The 23,590-nt window shown below is 41.4% G+C and overlaps 1 protein-coding gene across 1 annotated transcript in view; it reads left to right on the forward strand.

Annotated features, from left to right (window-relative positions):
* Window positions 1–23,590, forward strand: part of PTPN2 (protein tyrosine phosphatase non-receptor type 2) — a 323,265-nt gene that overhangs the window by 88,410 nt on the left and 211,265 nt on the right. The window contains exon 3 of the mRNA XM_069219931.1: window positions 20,278–20,378. Coding sequence (XP_069076032.1) covers window positions 20,278–20,378 — 101 coding nt within the window. The remainder of the gene's footprint in view (window positions 1–20,277; window positions 20,379–23,590) is intronic.

A 23,590-nucleotide genomic window follows, 5' to 3' on the forward strand; every position in this document is an offset into this window, starting at 1 on the left:
CTGTTATTAAGCGTCATGTAACTAGTGAGGATATTGGAAGCCGGGCTGTTATGTAGAAAAATAGATAGAACATCATCAGTCTTTTTCACGAGTCTAGAATGTTGTTAGGAAGTAACGTTGCTTGGGGATGTCCCTTCCAGTTATTCTTGTGGAGAGTTCAGCTGTATATTGAGTCATGGTAAACAGTTGTTATAGCTGCTGCAGGATGTTTACTTAACAAATATGCCTTTGAGTCTGTCGTGTGTGTGCCTCTTGCCATTGAGGCTCAATCCCGTTGCTATTGCCCACCAGAATATATGAGGCGTTTAAGTGCCATGACAAGCCTGGAAACTCTGCAACAGGAAATGTTGTCAATTGAAGAACCGTCAGATTTCACCAGGCTTTAAAAATATTTTTTACGACCCCCTCCCCTTGCGATCTGGGTGAGGAAGATAAATGGCTTCATAACCATCCGGACAAGCATTCCAAATGTGATTTCCTCGTAGTCCAGGATTTGGTGATAAACAGGACATCATATTTTTCGTCCTAAAAGAGGTTGCATATTTCCTCTGCAAGTTTAACGAAGGATGAGGCATTGAGTAGAGCATGTTAGTTTGCGTATTTCTGCAACTGTGCACTTTAGATTTTTCCAGATAGAGATTTTGATGCAGTTTCCACGCCGTTGTTGTTAAAGGATTCAATTTCACCCTCCATCCTGTTGTCGAAGTCTTGGGAGGATCCTATATAGCCATTGTCCAAATACTCTTTTTTATTTTATTTTTTATTTGGGTAAATCGGCTTTATTAAAATCAAAATACATATGGGTTATATACTAACAATACAAAAGGAATTGTAAAAGCTGTTTAACATTTTAAAAGTATAAAATGGGAAAGAAACAATTAAAATGGAACAAGACCAATTATAATGAGAAAGATACATTGGATCTTCCACAACTAAATAAAGGAAAAAAGTAATATCCAATAAAGCATAAACTTAAGCTAAATTAAAATTCACTCAAGAACAGAGAAAATAAAGAATTCATGGTGGCTTAAAATTCTCAGATAATGTACAATTAGTAGAATTACAGGCAACAGCATTAAGATAATCAGTCAAAGGTAACCAATACAAATCTATATTTATGGAAGGGCAGCATAAAGAGGTAAAAGCAATATCTAGTCTATGGTAGTGGCAAACATTATTCCACCAAGCCTTATAGGAAATGTTGGATGAATTTTTCCAATTGAAAGTAATTTGTTGAAAGGCTAAAGCTGACATGAGATCCAACAACTTTAAATTATCATCATATGAAGCAATGTCAGCAGAGAGGCTACCTAGAAAAAGCACCAAGGGAGATAATTGGGTTCGCAAATGAAAAATGCAGGTAAGCTGACACCAAACTTTTCTCCAAAAAGACAGTAGGAGGACATTCAAAGAGGATATGCATAAGATCTCCCTTTGGGCTATCGCAGGACCAGCAATTTGAAGTGGAGGATATTGAAAATTTTGCTATAGTAGAAGGGGTATAATAAAGTCTGTGATAAAGAAAGAAAAGTGACTGTGTGGTAGAAGCTTATTTAGATATTTTATAAGATCGATGCCACACCTTATTCCAAAAGGAAACAGTCCAGGTACATCCCAAATTCAATTCCCATTGAGATTCAATTTTAGATTTAGGACGCGTCAAAACAGGAGACTGAATTTTTTTTATAGATATTTGATGCCTTAGGATACGAGATAAGAAAGGAGGACAAAGAAAATGGTAATTACGAAGAAGGGGAAGGCAAGGAAAAAAGTACATCAAGAATAATATTAATAAGATGTTATTTAGGCATAAATGAATTGGGACAATGAAATAGAAGTTGGAATTGTGAAAAAGAAAGTGGAGTATCATTGGAGAATAAATCCTTGACCCACACTATATTTCTTTGTCGCCAGGCTTTCCAAAATAAAGTTTTTTTTATTAATAGTGATAAGACAATTATGCCAAATAGGGGAATTCAGAAAAGAGGAATGAGACGGATGGAGGTAAATAGTGAGAACGCAGAAGAGCACAATTATGTTTAAGAATCAGATAGGAGATAAGCGAAATATTATAGGAAAAGGATACCACTTCAGTAGGGGAAAAAGGCAAAAGAAATGAACATTCACTATCCAGGCATAAGGATGTAAACCTAGAGCTAGACAGGGAGACCCACCTAGAAGCTTGATGCAAACAAAAGGATTTGTGATACAATCTGAAATCAGGAAAATTGACTCCTCCCTCCTGTTTAGATTGACGAAGATGACTAAGAGAAATTCTAGATCTCTTATTGTTCCAGAGGAATTTAGACCATCTGGAGTCCAATTGTGTAAAAAAGGTACCAGGTAAAGGAAGCGGAATAATGGATAGGATATATAGAATGTTAGGAGAAATCATCATTTTAATAGAGTCAAGATGACCTCACCAAGATAAAAATAAGGGATTCCGTGCCAGAATCGATCTATCAACTTTCTCTAAAGCATCTGAAATATTTACTTCAATGGACTTTTTAATGGATGAGGTGAACCAAATAGCTAAATATTTAATCTTGGAAGGATTCCAGTGAAAACCAGTAATATCAAACGATGCCCTAAAACAAAATTTTGTTAGAGAAAGGGTTTCAGTTTTATCCGAATTTATCTTATAACCTGAAATCAAAGAAAAATCCTCAATTTCCCGAAGTAGAAACGGAATCGAGAGCTCAGGGTTTGAGATATATAAAAGTATATAATCTGCATACGAAATTAATTTTAAATGTTTCTCGCCATACTGGAAACCTTCAATTTCTAATACTGGATAGAAAGGGCTTTAGAGCTACAATAAATAGGAGTGGAGAGAGCGGACTCCCTTGACGTACACCTCGGCGTAATACAAAATATCTGGACAATTTCGCATTTACCAATATCGATGCCATTGGGGATTGACAAAGCAAAGAGATAAATTAAATGAGGCCCTAAACCATGCCAGGCTAAAGCTTTTAAAAGAAAAGACCAGTCTTACCGGTCAAACGCTTTCTCAGCATCCATGGAAATTGCCACTAAAGAATACGACAGAGCGGGAGCTTTGCTGAGTACATTAAAGAATGTTCTAGAATTGACAGAAGCAAGTCTACCTTTGACAAAACCCGTTTGTTCCTTAATAATCAGCGCAGGTAAAAGGGTATCAAAACGTAGGGCTAAATATTTAGCAAAGATTTTATAATCTGTATTGAGAAGAGATTGGTCTACATTTTTTACAGAAAGTATGATCCTTACCGTCCTTTGGAATTAGGCAAATCGAAGCTTGCTGAAATGTGCCCCCCCTGTACAACCACAATCCATGAAGAATTGAAAAAGCTGGAAAAGTTTGGGAAGTAACATGTCAGAAAAATGTTTTTAAAAAAAATCCTATGTAAATCCATCCGGACCAGGAATTTTACCTTTTTTTTTTTTTTTTTTTTTTTTTTTTTATAGAGATAGAAGGGCTTTAAAAATTTCTAACAAAGTAATATCTGCTTCAAGCGAAGTAGCATCAACCAGTGTCTTATTAGGGTTTAGAATATTCTTTAAATCATCAATCTGTAAGGAGGTCGGGACTGACTCAGGAGTATAAAGTGTCTGGTAATAATTAACAAATTCAGCTAAAATATCTTCATCCTTAAAAAAGGGACTCACCAGTATGTAAAACTTTAGACTTCACATTATGGCGTTGCTTTCGAACTTTTAAATAATTAGCCAAAATCTGCCCTGCTCTCTTTCGACCTCTGTAATAACGGGCACTACTACGTAGAAGAAAAGAGGAAGCATTATCCGTTGAGATTTTGTTAAATTGCAGTTTTGCCTGAATATGTTTTTGTATATTAAAATTGGAGGAGGAAGAATAATATTGATGTTCTAACCTTTTAATTTTGAGAGGCAGTGCTTGATGTTGGGCATTTAAAGTTTTCTTTTTATTAGAGACCAAATTTATTATATGACCACGAGTGTAGGAGGCTGGCCTGGATTATAGTGGGTACCTTGTGGTACTTACACCTTGTGCCAGGTCCAGTTATCCCTTATTAGTAGAATAGAGGTGTTCTAGCAGCTTAGGCTGATAGAGGGTGCTATAGCTGAGCAGCTTAGGCTGTACTAGGAGACATGCAAAGCTCCTACTATAACACTTATCACGTAGCACTATATCATAAGAAAACACGATACTCCGAGTTACTAAAAATAAAGGTACTTTATTTTAGTGACAATATGCCAAAAGTATCTCCGAGGACATACTCCCTTAGGAGGTAAGTAATATACACAAAATATATATATACACAAACCAAAATCAGGTAAGTAACAGAAAGGTGGTCCGAACACAATAGAATGCAATAGGGAGAAATAGGCCTTGGGGAAACACAAACTATATACTCCAAAAGTGGAATGTGAACCACGAATGGACCCCAGGCCTAGTGTAGTGTGTAGAGGGGCGCTGGGAGTGTAAGAAAACACTAAGGGTGCCCAAGATACCCCACCCCAAGACCCTGAAAAGTAGGAGAAAAGTTACCCTACTACCCCAGAAAGACAGTAAAGTCGAGATAGGGGATTCTGCAAGGACAACAACGCAAAGCACTGAAGACGGATTCCTGGACCTGAGGACCTGTAAAAGAAGGGAACCAAGTCCAAGAGTCACGCAAGTGTCCGGGGGGACAGGAGCCCACTAAATCCCGGATGAAGGTGCAAAAGGGCTGCCTCTGGGTGGAAGAAGCTGAAGATTCTGCAACGTCGGAAGGTACCAGGAACTTCTCCTTTGGTCAGAAGATGTCCCACGGCGTGCTGGAGGATGCAGAGTTGTTTCCACACAAAGACCGCAAACAAGCCTTGCTAGCTGCAAGAGTCGCAGTTGAAGGTTTTGGGTGCTGCTAGGGCCCAGGAAGGACCAGGAGGTCGCCCCTTGGAGGAGGAGACAGAGGTGGCGCTCAGCAACACAGAGAGCCTACGCAGAAGCAGGCAGCACCTGAACAGGTACTTAGAAGATCTGAGGACGACGGACGACTCAGAACAACAAAAGAGGGTCCCAAGACGTCGGAGTCCAACTCATCGAGTTGGGCAATGCAGGACGGAGTGCTGGGGACCTGGGCTAGGCTGTGCACAAAGGAAGTCTTACAGAAGTGCACAAAAGCCTGAGCAGCTGCAGTTCACGCAGTACACAGGATTACTGTCTGGTGTGGGGAGGCAAGGACTTACCACCACCAAATTTGGACAGAAGGGCCACTGGACTGTCGGGGACACTTGGACCCAGCTTCTGTGTTCCAGGGACCACGCTCGTCAGGATGAGAGGGGACCCAGAGGACCGGTGATGCAGAAGTTTGGTGCCTGCGTTGGCAGGGGGAAGATTCCTTCGACCCACAGGAGATTTCTTCTTGGCTTCCAGTGCATGGTGAAGGCAGACAGCCCTCCGAGCATGCACCACCAGGAAACAGTCGAGAAAGCCGGCAGGATGAGGCACTACATTGTTACTGGTAGTCTTCTTGCTACTTTGTTGCGGTTTTGCAGGCGTCCTGGAGCAGTCAGCGGTCGATCCTTGGCAGAAGTCGAAGAGGGAAGTGCAGAGGAACTCTGGTGAGCTCTTGCATTCGTTATCTGGTGAGATGCCCACAAGAGAGACCCCAAATAGCCCACAGAGGAGGATTGGCTACAGAGAAAGGTAGCACCTATCAGGAGGGATCTCTGACGTCGCCTGCTGGCACTGGCCACTCAGAGCTGTCTATTGTGCCCTCACACCTCTGCACCCAAGATGGCAGAGGTCTGGGACACTGGAGGAGCTCTGGGCACCTCCCCTGTGAGGTGCTGGTCAGGGGAGTGGTCACTCCCCTTTCCTTTGTCCAGTTTCGCGCCAGACCAGGACTGGGGGGGATCCCTGAACCGGTGTAGACAGGCTTATGCAAGGAGGGCACCATCTGTGCCCTTCAAAGCATTTCCAGAGGCCAGGAGAGGCACTCCTCCGAGGCCCCTCACACCTATTTCCAAAGGGACAGGGTGTAACACCCTCTCTCAGAGGAAATCCTTTGTTCTGCCTTTCTGGGACCAGGCTGCCCAGGCCCCAAGGGGGCAGAAACCTGTCTGAGGGGATGCCAGCAGCGGTAGCTGCAGAAGAGACCCCGGATAGTTAGTTTGGCAATACCCGGGCTCTATGCTGGAGACCCGGGGGTGGATGGAATTGTCCCCCCAATACCAGAATGGTATTTGGGGGACAATTTCATGTTCATAGCCATGTTAAATGGCCATGTTCGGAGTTACCATTGTGACGCCACATACAGGTATTGACCTTTATGTAGTGCATGCGTGTAATGGTGTTCCGGCACTCACAAAGCCCGGGGAATTTGCCCTGAACAATGTGGGGGCACCTTGGCTAGTGCCAGGGCGCCCACACACTAAGTAACTTTGCACCTAACCTTCACTAAGTGAGGGTTAGACATATAGGTGACTTATAAGTTAAGTGCAGTGTAAAATGGCTGTGAAATAACTTGGGTGTTATTTCACTCAGGCTGCAGTGGCAGTCCTGTGTAAGAATTGTCTGAGCTCCCTATGGGTGGCAAAAGAAATGCTGTAGCCCATAGGGATCTCCTGGAACTCCAATACTCTGGGTACCTAGGTACCATATACTAGGGAATTATTAGGGTGTTCCTGTGTGCCAATCAGAATTGGTAAAATTAGTCACTAGCCTGCAGTGACAATTTTAAAAGCAGAGAGAGCATAAACACTGAGGTTCTGATTAGTCGAGCCTCAGTGATACAGTTAGGCACCACACAGGGAACAAATATAGGCTACAAACATATGAGCACTGGGGTCCTGACTAGCAGGATCCCACTGACACATATCAAACACACTGACAACATAGGGTTTTCACTGAGCACTGGGCCAAGGCTAGCAGGATCCCAGTGAGACAGTAAAAACACCCTGACATATACTCAGAAACAGGCCAAAAGTGGGGGTAACAAGGCTAGAAAGAGGCTACCTTCCTACAACGAGCCGCAGCCATAAACAAATCCCATAACAACTGTGGAGAAACGTGAGAATCTTCATTAAATCGAAAATAAAATTGTCCGCAAAGGCAACAAAGGAAGTGGAAAATTTAGAGTCGAGTAACAAAGAATTATTAAATCGCCACCTATTGGATTGGGGATGCACCTGGAGAAAGTGAAAATCTGTAATGACTGGAACATGATCAGATATTACCATAGATTCAATGGAGGAGTTAATAAGATTTTGGGATAATGATTTAGAAACAAAAATATGGTCAAGTCCAGATAAGGAGCCATGTAGTGGAGAATAAAACGAAAAAGCCCTATTATCAGGGTTACGGGTTCTCCATGAGTATATTAAATTACATTGTGAGAAAAATGCCTTAAATTGTTTATGCATTTTATGGGGAGAAAATTTAATTACAGATTGCCTATCTATAAAGGGATCAAGAATTTTATTACTGTCCCCTCCAATAAGAAGAAATTCATCATTATAATGCAAACATTGTTTAGTAATATTAGGCCAGAAAAAATAATCTGAATTATTAGGACCATAAATATTACCAATAGTCATTATAATCCCATTAATACTGAGCCTCACAAAGAACCATCTACCATCAGAATCAGAATCTTGCGAAATAACATTAACTGATATTTTTTTATGGCAGAGCACGATTACACCATTTTTCTTTGTAGACGAAGGTGAAGTAAAAACATTGCCCACCCAACCTTTTTTAAGTTTCAGAGCTTCAGAATCCGTCAAATGGGTCTCTGGTAGAAGAACCAAGTCTGGATTATATTTAGATAAGTGGGATAAAATTATCTGCCTTTTAATTGGGTTAATAAATCCTTTGACATTCCAAGAAATAACTCTGAATTTACGTCACATAACCATATATATGTACACGAAAGGACTTGTACCATAAATAACTGAAAGTACATATAAGGGAAAGGAAAACAGAAAAAACTAAGAGAGAAGAATAAAGGGAAAACAGCAGGAAAAGGGATGGAAAATATTCAAGAAAAAAAAGAAGAGACAGTACATGTCAAAGACGACTGCAAAAACATACCTGAGATGAATGAACAATAGGGGAGGGGTGGTCACAGCACAGACTGAAGACGGCACAGCAAGGGAACGGAACACATCAACGGACAAAGGTTACGAGCAAAAATAATGATTATAGAACACCAGGAACCTGTGAAAAGAAAGCAATACATTAACAAAAAGGGTCTGTAGTCACGTCAATATAGTATACTGTATAAACTGCATATGAAGGACCATCAGTTATATCACAGTAGTAATGAAAAGGCATAATAAATTAAGAAACATATATAGTCAACGTGTAGAAGGACCAGCTGTTTCCATAGAATTTGTAGAGTGTAGTTTTAGAAAATCACGAGGAACTGCAGGAAAGGTATATGAAGTGGTCTTGTTTTGATATGTCACTTTGAACAAACATGGATGGAATAATCCAAAACGAGCTCCCAAGTCACGAAGCTGTGGACGAAGATCCAAAAACTCTTTCCTCCTGTTTGCTGTAGCTTTGGATACATCCTGTGAGATGAAGATTTTACTTCCCTGCCAAGAAATTTGTTTTTTGGCTTTTGCAGCGTTAAGAATTCTCAATAAATCAGTAAATTCAAGAAAGAAAATAATCATGCGTCTTGGTTTAGATGTGGAGGAATGCGGAGAACGTGACCAATGCGGTACGCTCTTTGGATGTTCAATACTGTAGAAAATGGTAGGCCCACCAACTGTGGAAAGAATGAGGCAAAAAATGAAATTGGGTCACTCCTTTCAAGACCCTCCGGTAATCCATAAAGGTGAAGAGTATTACGTCTATTTCTGTTTTCCAAATCCTCCGCAAGTGTTTTCAAAGTTGCCACTTCCTTCTCCAAACTAATAATTTTGTGTTTCATCCTGCACGCCGCTGACTTTGTCCCATGTCCAAATACTCTTAATAAGCATGACGTCTGTGTTTATCTCAACATCCATTGCTGTGAAGTAAATTTCCACCCGATTTTACAAATGGATTCCTAGAATACCTTCGATGTGTGCTGCATACACCATTTACTGGTTGATTACTGATCGAGTGCATGTATGATGGGTTTGTTGAGTGCTTAAACCCTTCTCTGATTCAAGATTGACTTCCGTTTCTGAGCCAGACCTTTGGGCATTACCAGTGCTTACTGAAAGCTTTGTTAACAAAACGCAATGGAGTGAAATGTTGACATTAAATTATAATTACGGGGAAGTACTGTTCACTGCATCAGAATTCGTTTGGATATCGAATGTGTCACTCTGTGTAGAAGAGTAATTCCAACGAAAAATAAACAAAAATGAAAGGAGAGTGAACTCTGATAATGTAAATGCATATCATAAGACTGATATAATGTAGAGTATGCGCACCGAAAACTGCGAATTCGGGTGAAGCAGGATAACCAGGGTGTTTGACCCTGATTGTTGTCTGCTGTTGTGTGTAATACTCATCGGCAACTAAGATGTAAATATATAGAACTAGCAATACTCTTCAGTGTTTCTGCTCAGTTATTTCGCATTTTACTGTTGATAAACCGGAGTGTTTTGTCGCTTACTACTGTACTCCTCAAAATAAATATATTTTGTAATATCTCTGTTTAATAGTGGTCGTGCAATTTTGAATTCGTACTCGCATTAGTGTAATAAATCCGTTTGTTTTCGATGTACCATTGCAAAGTGGCGTCTTGGTTAGACTAACTTGAAAGCGGAAGTTAATCTAGAATGTCAGCTGGTTTGATTCGGTACCTCACTGGAGTTGGGAAGTTAGTCATTTCCTGACAAATAAAACAGTTTCTCAGAAAAGACATCACAACTGATTTTGCATTCCAGGCATGAGCACTTCGCTGACGAAAACGTCGTTGTGAAATGAATGTCTCGAGTCGGTGGCATTTTCGCTACAACTAAATGTATAACATTTGAATATAGCCAGAGGTAGTAAAACCACCACAAGTGTTTGATTGTAGGGTCATATAACCCGCCCATAAACAAGGTACAAGCGTTCTTTAAAACAAGTTCTTAGGGAGTTTAATACAATAGGAAACATCAAACTAACAGTGAGAAACACCCTGCACCTCTTCACATGTTGTGTTTATCATTCTGCAGCATCACGCATTCTTACCTACAGTGCACAGATAGACCAATGCCCGGTAGCCAGCCATCTTGAAGTCTTGAAGTCCCTATTCACATCCAAATATCTAGCTACAACTCTTGTAGTGATTCCGAAAACTCTTTAAAACGGTGGTTATAAAGCAGACCTTTGGTAAAAACACAGAATTAGTCTTACAAAATATTGGCAAGACGCCTTATCCTGCAGAATATTTACCTGTTAAACCTTATTTCTGGACTTGAACTTTATCATACAGCTATCTGTGGTAACTGTGCAGTTTAGAAAGATGTGAAAACCCCCCCACATATACTTGATGCACTAGTATGGGAATTAACAAAACAGTGCACATACAAGCAGACCCTGCTTTACTTTTACATCTTTCTGTTACGTTTTTTTTTTTCTTTTTAAGTGATTCTGGTGTTGCATGTTTTAGAAAGCCACTTTTTTTCCTTTACTGCTCCCACCGTCATTTTTTCGATCTGGCCACAAGATATTTTCGACTGTATCAGGTGTGCTGCTTACATAATTGTTTCATTAAAAGAACCTCCATTATTAGCCAAGAGGTTCCTATTGCCCCTTTCATAAATATTGTATATGTGCAAAGGGTTTGCTTTGATTTTACTGGAGAAATAGAGCGCTGGTGTGAAGGAAACCTTAGCCAAGCAAGACGGCATCATAATTTCGAGGATCTTTAGAATTAACACATTTGCATTATTTCTGATGGGAATGGTTATCAGACCTGTATTATCAGCATTTACGTATTCAAAATAATCCTTTCTCTATCACGGCTAGTTAACTTGTTCATGTGTATACAGTTTAAGAACAAAATTACTAGGTTGAATTTTGTTTATAGGTGGGCTTATTTGACCCAAAATGAACAAGCATTTTCAATGCAACAGGGCATGCATTTGCTCGAGTTGGAGCTATTTGTGTTGTAAACGCCTAACCTAACTTTTCTTGCCACACAAATTAAAAGCAAAAAAATGCAGCGCGATCGTGCTGAAATTAAAAACGAAAAAACGGAGCGCGATCGCGCTATGTAAACCCCAGCACGATCACGCTGCGGGGAAAATTTAACAGATAAAGTAGTCCAGAAACCAGGCTCAAAACCTCGAGCCTCGTATGTTTCTAGTAGTTTACCGGTGCTGTGTAGGCGGGCTAAACACCGGAAAAGGCATGACGTATGCATGCCTTTCACATATGAACGCAAGCAGATTTTAAAGAGCAAGCCCAGGGACCAATGAAAGAGACTGACGTGACCTGGGCGTGGTTTGAAGCCCAAAGAGAGATTACTTTATGGACAGAGCGCTTTGCGCTCGCCCATAAAAAGGAGCAAAGTTCCTGAACGGGGCATACGATGAATTTGGGAGTGCTACTGAGCTGTGGGATCAATACAGTTCTTGTGGGGGTAGCAAACCCAGAATTAGTGAATAGGTGTAATTTAAATTAGAAGACCAGACCACGTATCCAAATCATCTGACACTTACTACTAACTGTATCCTCTAAAGTGGAACTACTCCTGATCAGGTCTAATTGTAGTGAAGACTAGGTCTTTAAATTCAAAGCACAGGAAGCTGCAGAATGGTTCGTGTAGAGGGGAGGCACAGAAAAGTGTATAACACAAGCAGTTATAACTAGCAGACAAAAGCAAAGGCGATCTCTACTGACTAAAAAAGAACAGAAAAACCCGGGAGACCAAACTATTTACTTTATCACTAAATTTCATGAAGGATACAACGACATTTGGAGGATACTATCAAAGCATTGGAATTACCTTATGTAGGCAGTTTCCAGCGAACCACAACTGCTATCCAGAAAAGGGGCCTCCATCAACGGCCTTCTATGTGATTCCGAATTCAGATAGAGTAGACAGAAAAATGCCTATCCAGACCAAGTGTGTTCTTCCAGAAAGTAAAATGTACAAGATCTGTCTCAGATCAACTTGTAGGAGCACATTTGTGATCTGCATGACCACCTGCCTTTGCACCTTAACATACGCCTGCAGTACCCTAACTCCTTGGAATCTGAACACAGGAACTCTATAGGAATATCCTTATTTTATACCTTGAACTGCCCTTAACAGAACCTTGCATTGCCTACCATGAACACTGTAAATAATTCAAGTTCTGTTTTATAGGTCACAAGCCAAAAGAGAACTTAGAGGAAACTGCAAGTTAACCCCAAGAAAGTCTGTGGATTCTGAGATAGAACACGTTTAAGAATAGACTCAAAAAGAGGCAGAATTTCACTGTTGGCTACAATAAAGTCGTCCACCTCTTAAAATAAACAACTTCCTCTTTTATTCTTCGAACTTAATTCTGCCTTACCAAAGACCTTTTTTCTCTTGTGACTTTGAATCACAAATGAACAAATTTATAATACAGCATTGGAAAAATGACCAGATTCAGCAACACATTACTAGGTGTTATGCTATGAAACATTCTTCCATACATGGCTAAAGAGAGCCAGTTATTGTTTGCATGACAAAATATACAAATGACTTCAAACTACTGTTATTGTGGTGTGCAATGCATTTTGCTTTATTTTTTGTTCTTGTATGTCTGTGATAAGGCCAGCAAGATATGACACAATTCACTTAACATGACCGACATCAAGATGTAACATAAACGTAACTATATTTGTCTGCTTGCATGTATATCGCAGTATAGTAGCGCTAGCAAGCGATGTTGTGAATCAATTATTAGGATGGGAATGTACATCGGGAATAGAATTGAGAGTATTCTACTTTTTAACAGGCTTCTTTCTGACATACAGTACAAAATCCATACCAGTATCTCACTTATTCTACTAATGCACTGTCGACATACTTGCAACATCTATTGCAAGACATAAACCACCTGTACATTTTTTTATACCATGCCACACATTCCTTTATCATCCTTAAACTTGGGCAAGGTACCTTTTAGTAATAATCTGATTTCCTTGATGTTAATGTTCCGAGGGGACTTGCTATAACTTCTTGGAACACAGTCATTTTATTATAAGGTTTCCTTTTTTATATGAGTGGTGTGGCCTCTTGCCCTGCCGCACATTGTAACCACATCATAAGCAATTCACTGAAATGTAGTATATGCGGTATTGAGGTTTGTGATTTCCCTGCTTCCACTTTTTTCAGACATTGCTAGAAGACAGCTCACCATCCACAAACATTTTAGATGACCACAGTAATGTTTGCTACAATAACCTGTCTTGAAACTCGGACCTCTTGCCCTCTTCAGTGTGCAGACCATTTATTTGTGCTCCATTCAGAATAAACAGGATACATACTACTTGCAAAGGTATAAATTAGATTCAACCAATAAAACCACATAAACTACTAAGGTGAGATTGCGCAGTAAAGTATCAACCACTTGTGCTGTACATTATAGCCCTGTTTCTAATCCAAACATATTTCCTTTAAATGCTTAATTACAAGTTTGCCTTTGAAAGAAGTAATCATTTTGGCTTAATATATAGATATAGTTCCGCATTGCACATCAGTTTCTATAGTATATGAGCATGTGTGCTAAAGTGAAAAATAATGCACGTTTAGATTTTCCCAACAATGTGTTGCTACAGTCTGATGCTTGTTTATTTTTATTTTTTTACTTCACAGCCTTGAGAAAGCCCCAGGCAACATTTTTCACCCAAGGAGGTGAAACATGTGGTGTTTGATGGTATTACTGCTATGGAAAAAGAATATGCCATTACCAACAAGGCTTTTGTCACCATAGAAGGTTATACTTTACCCTTGCTTTAGATTAGATGTTGTCCTACCACTGCTGACATTGTGGAACTATTTTTATTTTTCATGTTTTTATTTCACACTCTTAATGGCCAGATTCATACAGTGCTGCTTACAAAAATACTGTTCTCAATTTGCTACCAGTATTTTTTTGGAACCATGTGATATTTTGCAAACTGACTTGTGTGTACTGATAGGTCAGTTGGGAAAATATTGAATCATAGTGGTTCGCAGTTCAACCTACCTCATCAATATTAATGAGTGTGTGAAATTGTGTTGTTAGTTGACTGGGGTGCGACCCCTGGTCAAGCCACATCAACAATCCCTTGCAGGGTGAACCACAAAAAAAAAAAACTAACTAACCGGTGCTTACACTGGGTATCTTGGCACAAAAAGTAGTCAAACATAGTTAGAGGCAATATGTAAAGTATCTTTGCAGCACACAACAACAATAAAGTGAAAACACAACACAAGAAATATCCCAAATCAATTTAGCAACAGAGTACATTTTTATAAATTTATTTGACCCCAAAATGACAAAAATCCAATCAGCAGAACGGGAGTTATGAATTTGTAAAGTTTAAGGTTCAAAATGGTGCCTAAAAGAGAAAAGGGCCCACGCAGACATGTGGTCGCACTAGATCAGGGCAGAGTCAAAAGTTGAGGCCAACCGCGATGGAGCGCAGTTCGTCTACAAGAAGTGGATTATGCCTGGCCAGCGCTTACATTCTGACTTAGAAAATTTTTGAAGAGACAATATCTGAGAAGGTAAAAGTTCATTGGGTCTAAGGCTGCAAAAGTGTGTGGGGAGGGGAACATCGTCATCGGATAGCCGGGTAGTGAAGCCATGGTGAAGAGTTTTACTTTCGTACTTAGTCGTTGAAATGGAAGTTGAAAATCTCCAGCGGGATGAAGCAGAAGGCTGCTCCTAAAGACAGTTCCAAAAGGTCAGATACCCCGGGGTGAAGGACAGCTGAAATGAATTTGCTGCTGCATAGAAGAATGTAGCGGGAGGAGCCACAAAGTCAGTCCGACTGGTGATGTCCAGTGGGTGGTGAGTAGGTGAGCAGGTTGGTCCCAGTCTCCTGGTTCTCAGAGCACTTTTTGTTCAAATTGTGCCTTTAGCACCGCAAACAAAGGTCCAGAAGTGTATTCAGACCTCTTGGGGTCTGCAACTCACTCAGGCTGGGTCCAGGTGCTAGTTCGAGATGGTGGGAGCCTTTTAGTTCCCTGTGGCTCTGAACAGGAGCCCTGTAAATTATCCCTTGGAGTCACTTCTGGATGCACGCGATGATGCTGACCTCTACAGCCGGGCTGGCCTCTAAGGGTTCGAGGCAGCAAAGTAGTCCTTCCAGGTACAGCAGCAGTCTGGTGGAGAGCACAGTAGGTTGCAGCAGCAGGCAGTCCTCCTAGTCCTTCTGCCGGTCCAGTAGTGAACTGAAGAGTGCGTCTGAGATCCCTGTGTTCATACCCTGGTGTCCTGCTTCTAGAAGGTGGGAGAAAGTTCTGGAAAGGGTCTTTGAAGTTCTGGGAGCTTTCTGCCTCCCCCTACCCCAGCTCCAAGCTAACTGCACTGACAATACAGGGTTGTTAAAGCTATTGTGAGAAGACCGGACAGCACCTTTTCAGGTGCAAACGGAGCTGTGCTTAGCTCCGCGCCACTTTGTCTGCCTCTTTCCCCCCCCCCCCCCCCCCCCCCCCCCCCCCCCCCCAATCAAGCAAAGTTAATGGCCCATTAAGGCTAAATTAATTCCACTGTTGCATATCTGTCTGGGAGTAATTCACAAGGTCCTTACTGTCAGTTACGCCCAGTCACCATGTGACCCAAAACAGGCTGCAGGCGAGACGTCTTAATACTGGTAAATGCCACCTTTCTAACAAGTGGCATTTTCAAACTTTAATGATAAATTTGACTTTACCATTAAAGAGGGTTTATCATTACAAGGTCCTAAGTACCAAGCATGGCATATCTGCGTCCTCTCATTTAGGAGTTACAGCTATTTAAATGTAACCTGGAATCTGCAGTGTTATCCTATGGGATGGGCATGCCTTACAGTAGTGAAAAACAAATTTGGGTGTTTTTCTCTATTAGGACAAGTAAAACTTAAAAGTATTTGTTCTACCTTTCAGTTAGACATCTCCCTGCCCTGTGGGCTACCCGGGGTGACATATATATTAAAAGGGGATTTTAATGCTTGGTAAAAGACTTTAAATTCCAAGTAGACATGGCAGTGGGATACTGCATTCAGGCTGCAATGGCAGGCCTGGGACACATTTTACAGGACTACTTAGGTGTGGGGCACAATATGTGCTTCAGACCCACTGGTAGTATTTAATTTACAGGTCCTGATTATATAGTATACCACTCCAAGGGACTTATCATTCAATCAGGGGATTTTTAAAACGCACTACTCACCCGTGAGGGTCTCAAGGCGCTGAGGAGGTGAGGGGGGAGAATATGGGGGAAGGAGGTGCTGCTACTGCTCGAACAGCCAGGTCTTGAAAAGTTTCCTGAAGGTAAGGAGGTCTTTGGTCTGGCACAGGTGGGTGGAAAGTGTTCCACGTTTTGGCGGCGAGGTGCGAGAATTATCTACCCCCGGTTGTAGTTCTGCGGACGCGTGGGACAGTTGCGAGGTCGGTGGAGCGGAGATGCTGTGTCGGGGTGTTGAAGGAGAGTTGTCTGAGGTATTCGGTCCTGTGTTGTGCAGTGCTTTGTGAGTGTGGGGTGAGGAGTTTGAAGGTGATTCTCTTGTTGACTGGGAGCCAGTGCAGGTTTTTCAGGTGGTCTGTGATGTGGCAGTGGCGGGGGATGTCCAGGATGAGGCGTGCGGATGCGTTCTGGATGCGTTGCAGCCTCTTCTAGAGTTTGGACGTGGTTCCTGTGTAGAGGGCGTTGCCGTAGTCCAGTTTGCTGCTTACGATGGCTTGGGTGACTTATAAGTAAATTGAATAAACCGATTTGGAATAAACCAATTAAACCTTGTTTTAGGGAGAGAGCATAAACACTTAAGATCTGGTTAGCAGTGTTTAAGTGCACAGAGTCCTAAGGCCAACAAGAGCAAAAATAGGAGGAGGAAGGCAAAACATTTAGGGGTGACCCTGTAGAGAGGGCCACTTACAACAATGAGGTAATTTGCAAATTGTGACCTGCTGTGATTGACAGGGGTAAGCAGACCACCTTGTCTGTAATTGCTTTTAAATAAAGCAATTGAATAGCTTAAGTATTTTTTTTTTTAAGTAAGAGTAGGCAGTGGTCCATGTTTTTGTCACCATTCACAAAGGGGAGAGGGGGTGCCACTAAATTTGTGTTGTCTGTAAAATATTAATGTATGGCCTCGTTTCGGTCACAAAAATGTAATACTTTCCATTCTGAATTTGTATTTGGAAGGACTGAACCAAACCTACCCCTTCCAAATACAGATACATTATTTAGTCGAAAACACAAATTTCTATTTGGTAACGTGTTGCTGAATCTCAGTTTGGACTTGTTATGTACTAAAATGTCTGCGGTTGCAAACACCCCTATTTTGCTGTTTGGACCATTCGCAATTCCAGAATACCCTGTTACTTCTATCCCTATACAAGTTATGTTCTTTTTTTTTTTTTTTTTTTATTTTTTTATTTAGCGCTCTCTAAGTTTTCTAGTGAAGAAATGTTTCTTCATTTGCTCTGCTTGCACTTAATGTACACTTAGGATTTTTCTCCCACTTCCTGAATCTTCCTCACCACACCTCTCCCCTCTAGCAATCCCTCTAGTTCTGCTCAGTCATGCGCATGACTCGTGTAGCATGCCAGGTGCCATATGGTTGGCTTGGTCATACCCTGGACGTTTTCCTGCAGCATTTTTACTGTGCCTGTTCGTGCCCCCATTTCCCCAGTTTTCTCTCCCTCCTTTGCTACTGTCCCACTGCTCATTCCTGCTGCCTCTGTCCTTCATGCTGGCCGCTTTTATTGGCTCTGGCAGTGCTGGATGCTTTGAAAATGTGCCACCATTGGCAGAGCCTGTAATGACGGCTGACCATCTTAAAAGTCTACATATTACACAACATGGTGTGGTGAAGCAACACTGTGGTCATCTTGAAAGTACAGCAAATACCTTCATACCATCAATTCTCAGCCATCTTGAAAGAATGAAATGAATTATCTTTGCTTTCAAGATGACCACCATGTTACGTCACACATCATGGTGGCCATGATATGAATATTAGCAATAGGCTCTTTTTTTATGTATATCTTTTAGTTTTGGTTGAAAATATTACTTAACACAATAACTCGAAATATAATTTCAAGATGGCTGTTCGCTGCTATTAGTTTTGTAAATGCTAGCCCATTATATACATTTTTCTGCATTGGCAAGGCCAATAGCAGGGCAACCACAAACTATTAGCGAAGTGAAAAGGATTGGTTTTGTTAATGCATGTTACTCTTCGTGGCCCTGTGGACAAGTCTAAACATTTCAAATAATGAGTGGTAAGCTGCCAATTATGTGCTCCGAGTACGAGGATTGTGTTGGTGTGGAAATGGAGTTTACTGTAGTTAATCAACCCTGAATAAACATCGAACCTAGTGTCTTTTGGAGGAAAGGCTTAGTGTGCGATTTTATCAGAAGGTTGCCTGAGTTTACATTGGTAATACTGCCCCTGTTTATACAACGTTTTTCGCTGAAATGGTGGCATATATTTTTAATAAAATATCAACTCTGATATACCGTCACAGCTCTTTATATAGCAGCTCGAAAAGCATCCTTGGGCATGAAGCTGGTTGCTTTTAATAAATTGTTTCTTGTAAAATAAAAATAAAAGTTCCAATCAATGTTTAATCTCAGGGTCGTTGCAATTTTTTTCTATTGACTGTAGATTTTCGTCATTACGGGCATTGTGTCGAGGTTCAATTTGTCAGAATTGTTCTCGCAGTTAATGCCCTTTATTCCAGTCACATTGACTACAATATAATAAATCTGCCTTGCTTATTTAAACAAAAAAAAATGCATTTATATCCTGTCGGCTGGTAGCCATGTTCCCGGCAGACGGTTAAAAAAAAAAAATTGAGTACCTAGTACCGTTACCAAAGCTGTGATCATTTGAGCACGGTGATAGATGGATTTAGGGAAACCCGAGCAAAGATCTGTTGCAGATATTGGCAGCTTGGCTGCTTGGAATGGCGCAGTCCAATGTCTGGCAGTCCTCTAACACGGTTTACAGTAATACAATTTTGAAATAACTGAAGGATGAGTCACACGGGGCCTCATCCTCTTCCCGTAAAAGTGCAAATCCATGGTGGCTTCCTAAACTGATAAAATGCATGGCAGGTTCTACATGAGGCAGAGGAAGAAGTGAAGGATCCTACAGAACTGAGAAGAAATAAGCCCACCTCTATAAAATGTCCGCAACTCATAAATCAGCCCCGTCTTCCGTGCGCGCGCAGTGCAGGGAAGGAGAGCGCTAATCGAAGCGTTGACCCTTGCCGTGGCGGCTCTGCATTGTGACCTCTCAGTTCTTGGCAACTGCGATGTTTCCTCTGAATGTGATTAGTGGCTGCATTCCCAGTAGGTTACTTTTCTGTAGCTTATATATCCTTATTGCTCGAGGTGTAAATAATTCCACGTTATTATTATAGAACAAGCAATATTGGAATGATTTTGATGCCTTTATCCCTACTAAAACCTGTAACCTCAACAGTAATTGGAGGCGAAACACTGTCCTATGTACACTTGCTTTGTGGTCGGGCAGCACTGTTTTGCTGGACCCAGATTGCTGCTGTATTATCTGTGCATCCTTAACATAACCTGGCCTATTCTTTGCTTCAGCAGTGGCATTTCTTTTCACATCTTTGCTTTTGATAAACCTTGCGCGGGAACATTTTGGGCAGTAGGGGAGCATGGTGATCCTTTGGGCCTTTTTACAAGTAAATAAGAGAGCCTTAGTTTATCAGTAGGGAATTTTGTGGCTAAAACCCACGGTTTTAGGCTCGGGCAGATTCAGGGCTTTAGCCGAAAACAGTTCCTCTACCCGAGGGCATCACACTTCAACAAACCAGGCAGCATAATGGTTGAGGGTATGTAGCGGCCATGTTTGATTCAGGCTGTGATGTTTAACCTAACATGGCTGACGTTCTGAGTAGAGTTGAAATACAATATCATTAAAGGGTTTATCCAGTGACTTATGTCAAAATACACATCAAATGCCCGGCCATTTACTCCACCAGCACCACTACCTCTGGTTGGTGCGGACCAAAAAAATGCTGAAAAGCAATCTCTCGACAAGATGGAATGATTTAAAAAATAAAAAACACAAGATGCAGTAAACTTGGTGTACCTTTCCCTTGATGTTGCTTGTGCAATTAGTCATACACACGTCGAATATTCTTATGATGTTCCTCGACTTTCTTTTTTAAATGTATTTTTTTTCTCCCTTAGTTGACCATAGTCGTGTGAAATTGCAAAATGTTGAAAATGATTACATCAATGCCAGCCTCATTTTGATGGAAGAAGCCCAAAGAAGCTATATTTTGACACAGGTAAGGCAAACAATGTTCACAGAACACTCATGTTTTGACTATTTGGGTGATTTGTGCCATTTACCTGTGTGGTTGATACAGTTACAAATTTACTGTTTCCATTTAGTGTGGAATTTAAAATGTCTCTGCAGTTATATGATAGCTGGTGCCACATTTTTATATTTTTAAATTTAGTAAATCTTCACGCTTGATATGTACTGGTGATAAAAGAAAATTTCATGACACGTAATTGATGTTTAAAAGCAAAGGCATACCTTTATTTAATTTGTAAGGTCAAAACAAGTGATGGAAGGCTTGGATTAATTTTAGCCACTAGTAGTTACTGAGAGCCCTATTCCAACCCTTAATTTCATCCCCATTATTTTACTCTGATGGAGAAGGCCGTATCTAAATCAATATTGCTCCAATAAGAACAATGTCAGGCCAGATACCAGTCTTCTGCTTAGGAGCGTCTAACGTAGAACATTGAAGTGAAGAGCAGAATACTTCACTTAATTTCAGGCGTTGTTAATTGTTAGTTGCTTATATGCTTTAGCTAAAGGCTTGCTAAAATAAAGCACAAACTTAAACCAAACCACTTAAGCAAGTGATATGGGCCCACTGATTAGAAGCTTACAAGTTGCCAGCCCATTCTGCCACTCACACATTTTCTTCTGAAACTGAATGAGTGAACAATGTTGTGGAATTTAGTAATAGCAGCTAGTTAAATCAAGTAATTGTGTGAAGTCTGTGCACAGTACTTAATAACTAGAATTGAATAGTAAGTGGCCTTAGACGCTTGATGTCCTGAAACGTTTTTTCTGGAACTGTGAAGTGCAGAAGGTCTAAGAATGAAAGAGAAGCTGCGTCCATTAGGTGGAGACCACAGGAACTAGTTGCAATTGGCTATTTCTTCAACCTGCCATTGTGAAACTTCTTCCCTGCGTCTGGGAAGTGGAGAAGGTGACCCGTGTATGCCCCAGAGAGTTGGATCTACTGCAAAGAACTTCCTTTAACAAGTTCTGCCGTGGCATTTAGCTGTGTACCTGAACTGATTTCGTGGTGAGAACAGCAACAATGAGCCAGACTTACCAGAAACGGACATGCTCTCTATTACAGTATTTGTCCTGGCTGTTGTGCTTGGAGCAGTTATCTTTGAAGTTCTAGTTTATTCTGGAACAACAAAATACCAGGTGATGACTTTCTAATTTTTCCAAGTATCAGTTTAAACCATCCACTTTTATCAGATTGCACTAGATCAAAGATGTTTGTACAGGAATGTCCTTTTCGTGTTCCACAGTTGTGTCCCCTGATCCAAGTGTCCAACTGCAAGTATCTGGTGTCTTGGTTTTTGGAATTGTGGACCTAGGTTCATACTAATTAGCTTCTGTAATAAGACCTAGGCCTGCCTCTTGATGTGGGTATGGTTTGAGACCCGTCATGGTCTTGGAGGGGTGCACCAAGCCAGCTCTCCTTATTGGTAGTCAGCTCCTGTCTCTTTAACAGGTTCTAGCCTGCAGCAAGGTGATGGTAACATACCGTCTTTTATTGATTCTATAGTTATGACTAGACCTTATTTGCATCATAAGAGTGTTGGTCAACTAAATGATTCTTGTTAAGTTCTGCTGCTACAAGCTAAATTCTGGTCTGTACTTTGACATCATCTGTGTGTGTAGTTTGTGCAATACATGCATAGTGTCTGAATGAACTAGAGTGAAGGAGGCTTGTGGACTTCATTTGGTAGACCACTGGCCTGGCATACGAGCAACGTGATGGAGAGGAGGCTACTTTCCTAGAGAGTGGAAGTATACTGGTGACATTCCTGAGATACCTAGATATTGAAGTGGGAGAAAAGGATACAACGCTGCCCTTAGAAATTAGATTAGGCCAGAGGGCTCCTGATTAGTCATCCTGAGCAATGCCTTATGGTAGATGGTGGGAGTGAAGGGTGTGGCTGTAGGGTCTGTTGGTCAGAGTGTGAAATACCTTTTAGAGTAGGCTAGCATTTCATCCTTCCTCCTGATCATAGTTTGGTGTGACAGTTGATAGTCAGGTGCAGAATGCTCACTCTTCTTTGAGCCTTTATTGTGGTTGCTTCTGCAAGGAGGTAACCTGCTTAAACAAACTTTACTCCACAAAAAGATTGAGCTTGGATGTCAGCCAGAGAAGGAGAACTGACCCACATAGCTTCTGAAAGTGCAGACAATGGATACACGTCCCATGTCGCCTGTATCTGTATAAAAATGGGAGCCATTGACCCAGTTATTGTTCCATTTCAAAGGTATGCATGACCAATGGTAGGGGTACTCCACGGAGTACCCTGAAAACTGCTGTGCAACCAGAGCTGGAGCCTACCTTCCACCAGCTTCCCAGAGGTGAGAGGACATCAAAATCTCTCTATATAAAAGAAGATTTGTTCCCTGTCCTGGAAGTACCCAGTCTGTGAAAAGGAAGGAGGGAGCCAATCCTACAGGATGAGCTGACTGTGTGGGTAATATTACTTGACCCTATAGCTGATTGGCTATCCACCAAAGACTCCTGAGAGTATGACTGGTTCGCCTCTACCTTGAGGTCTGTCACCCTCACTGAAACAGATGACCCGTGGCAGACTGCAAAGTGTGTCTACACAGCTTGCCCTGACAAATCCAGCCTACTGTTGAGTCTGTGGCACTTGTTGAATTGTACTCAAATTGACCCCTGCAGTCTCAGCCCAGACAGGCATCAAGTGTGCCTCATTGGACAATGCCTCTGTAACTAAAGCTCCTACACTAAGGCACTTACCCACTGTGTGCCATAGTGAAATATGTCATGGCGTCCTGAGTGCAGCTCCCCCAGGCTGTAATCGGACATTCACTCAGTCACACTGTCAATGTTGCTAAGACTGCAAGGCACCTAGAATCAGCCCTTCTGACAGCTACACAGACCCGGGACACAAAGCAGATTGATTCATGGCCTGCATCAGGAGATCCTCCCAGCGGAGTTGCCAACCCACCATCTAGCAAGAGTGGAAAAAGAATCCTGCCAAAACCTGTTATGCTCAGACTACACAAACTTACCATGTGGGCAGAAGAGGGCCTATGCTCTGAAGACAGCCGCCTCCTGCGTGGCTCTGTATCTGCACCAGTATTCAGAGTAGAGGGCCGGTGTTCTCAAAACTGGTGCATCTTCTCTGAGTCGAGAGAGAACAAGGACTGACACTTGCTGCAGCCTAGTTGAGGCCTACCAAGAAATCT

Source organism: Pleurodeles waltl, chromosome 2_2 (genome assembly GCF_031143425.1).
Source record: "Pleurodeles waltl isolate 20211129_DDA chromosome 2_2, aPleWal1.hap1.20221129, whole genome shotgun sequence".
NCBI lineage: Eukaryota > Metazoa > Chordata > Amphibia > Caudata > Salamandridae > Pleurodeles > Pleurodeles waltl.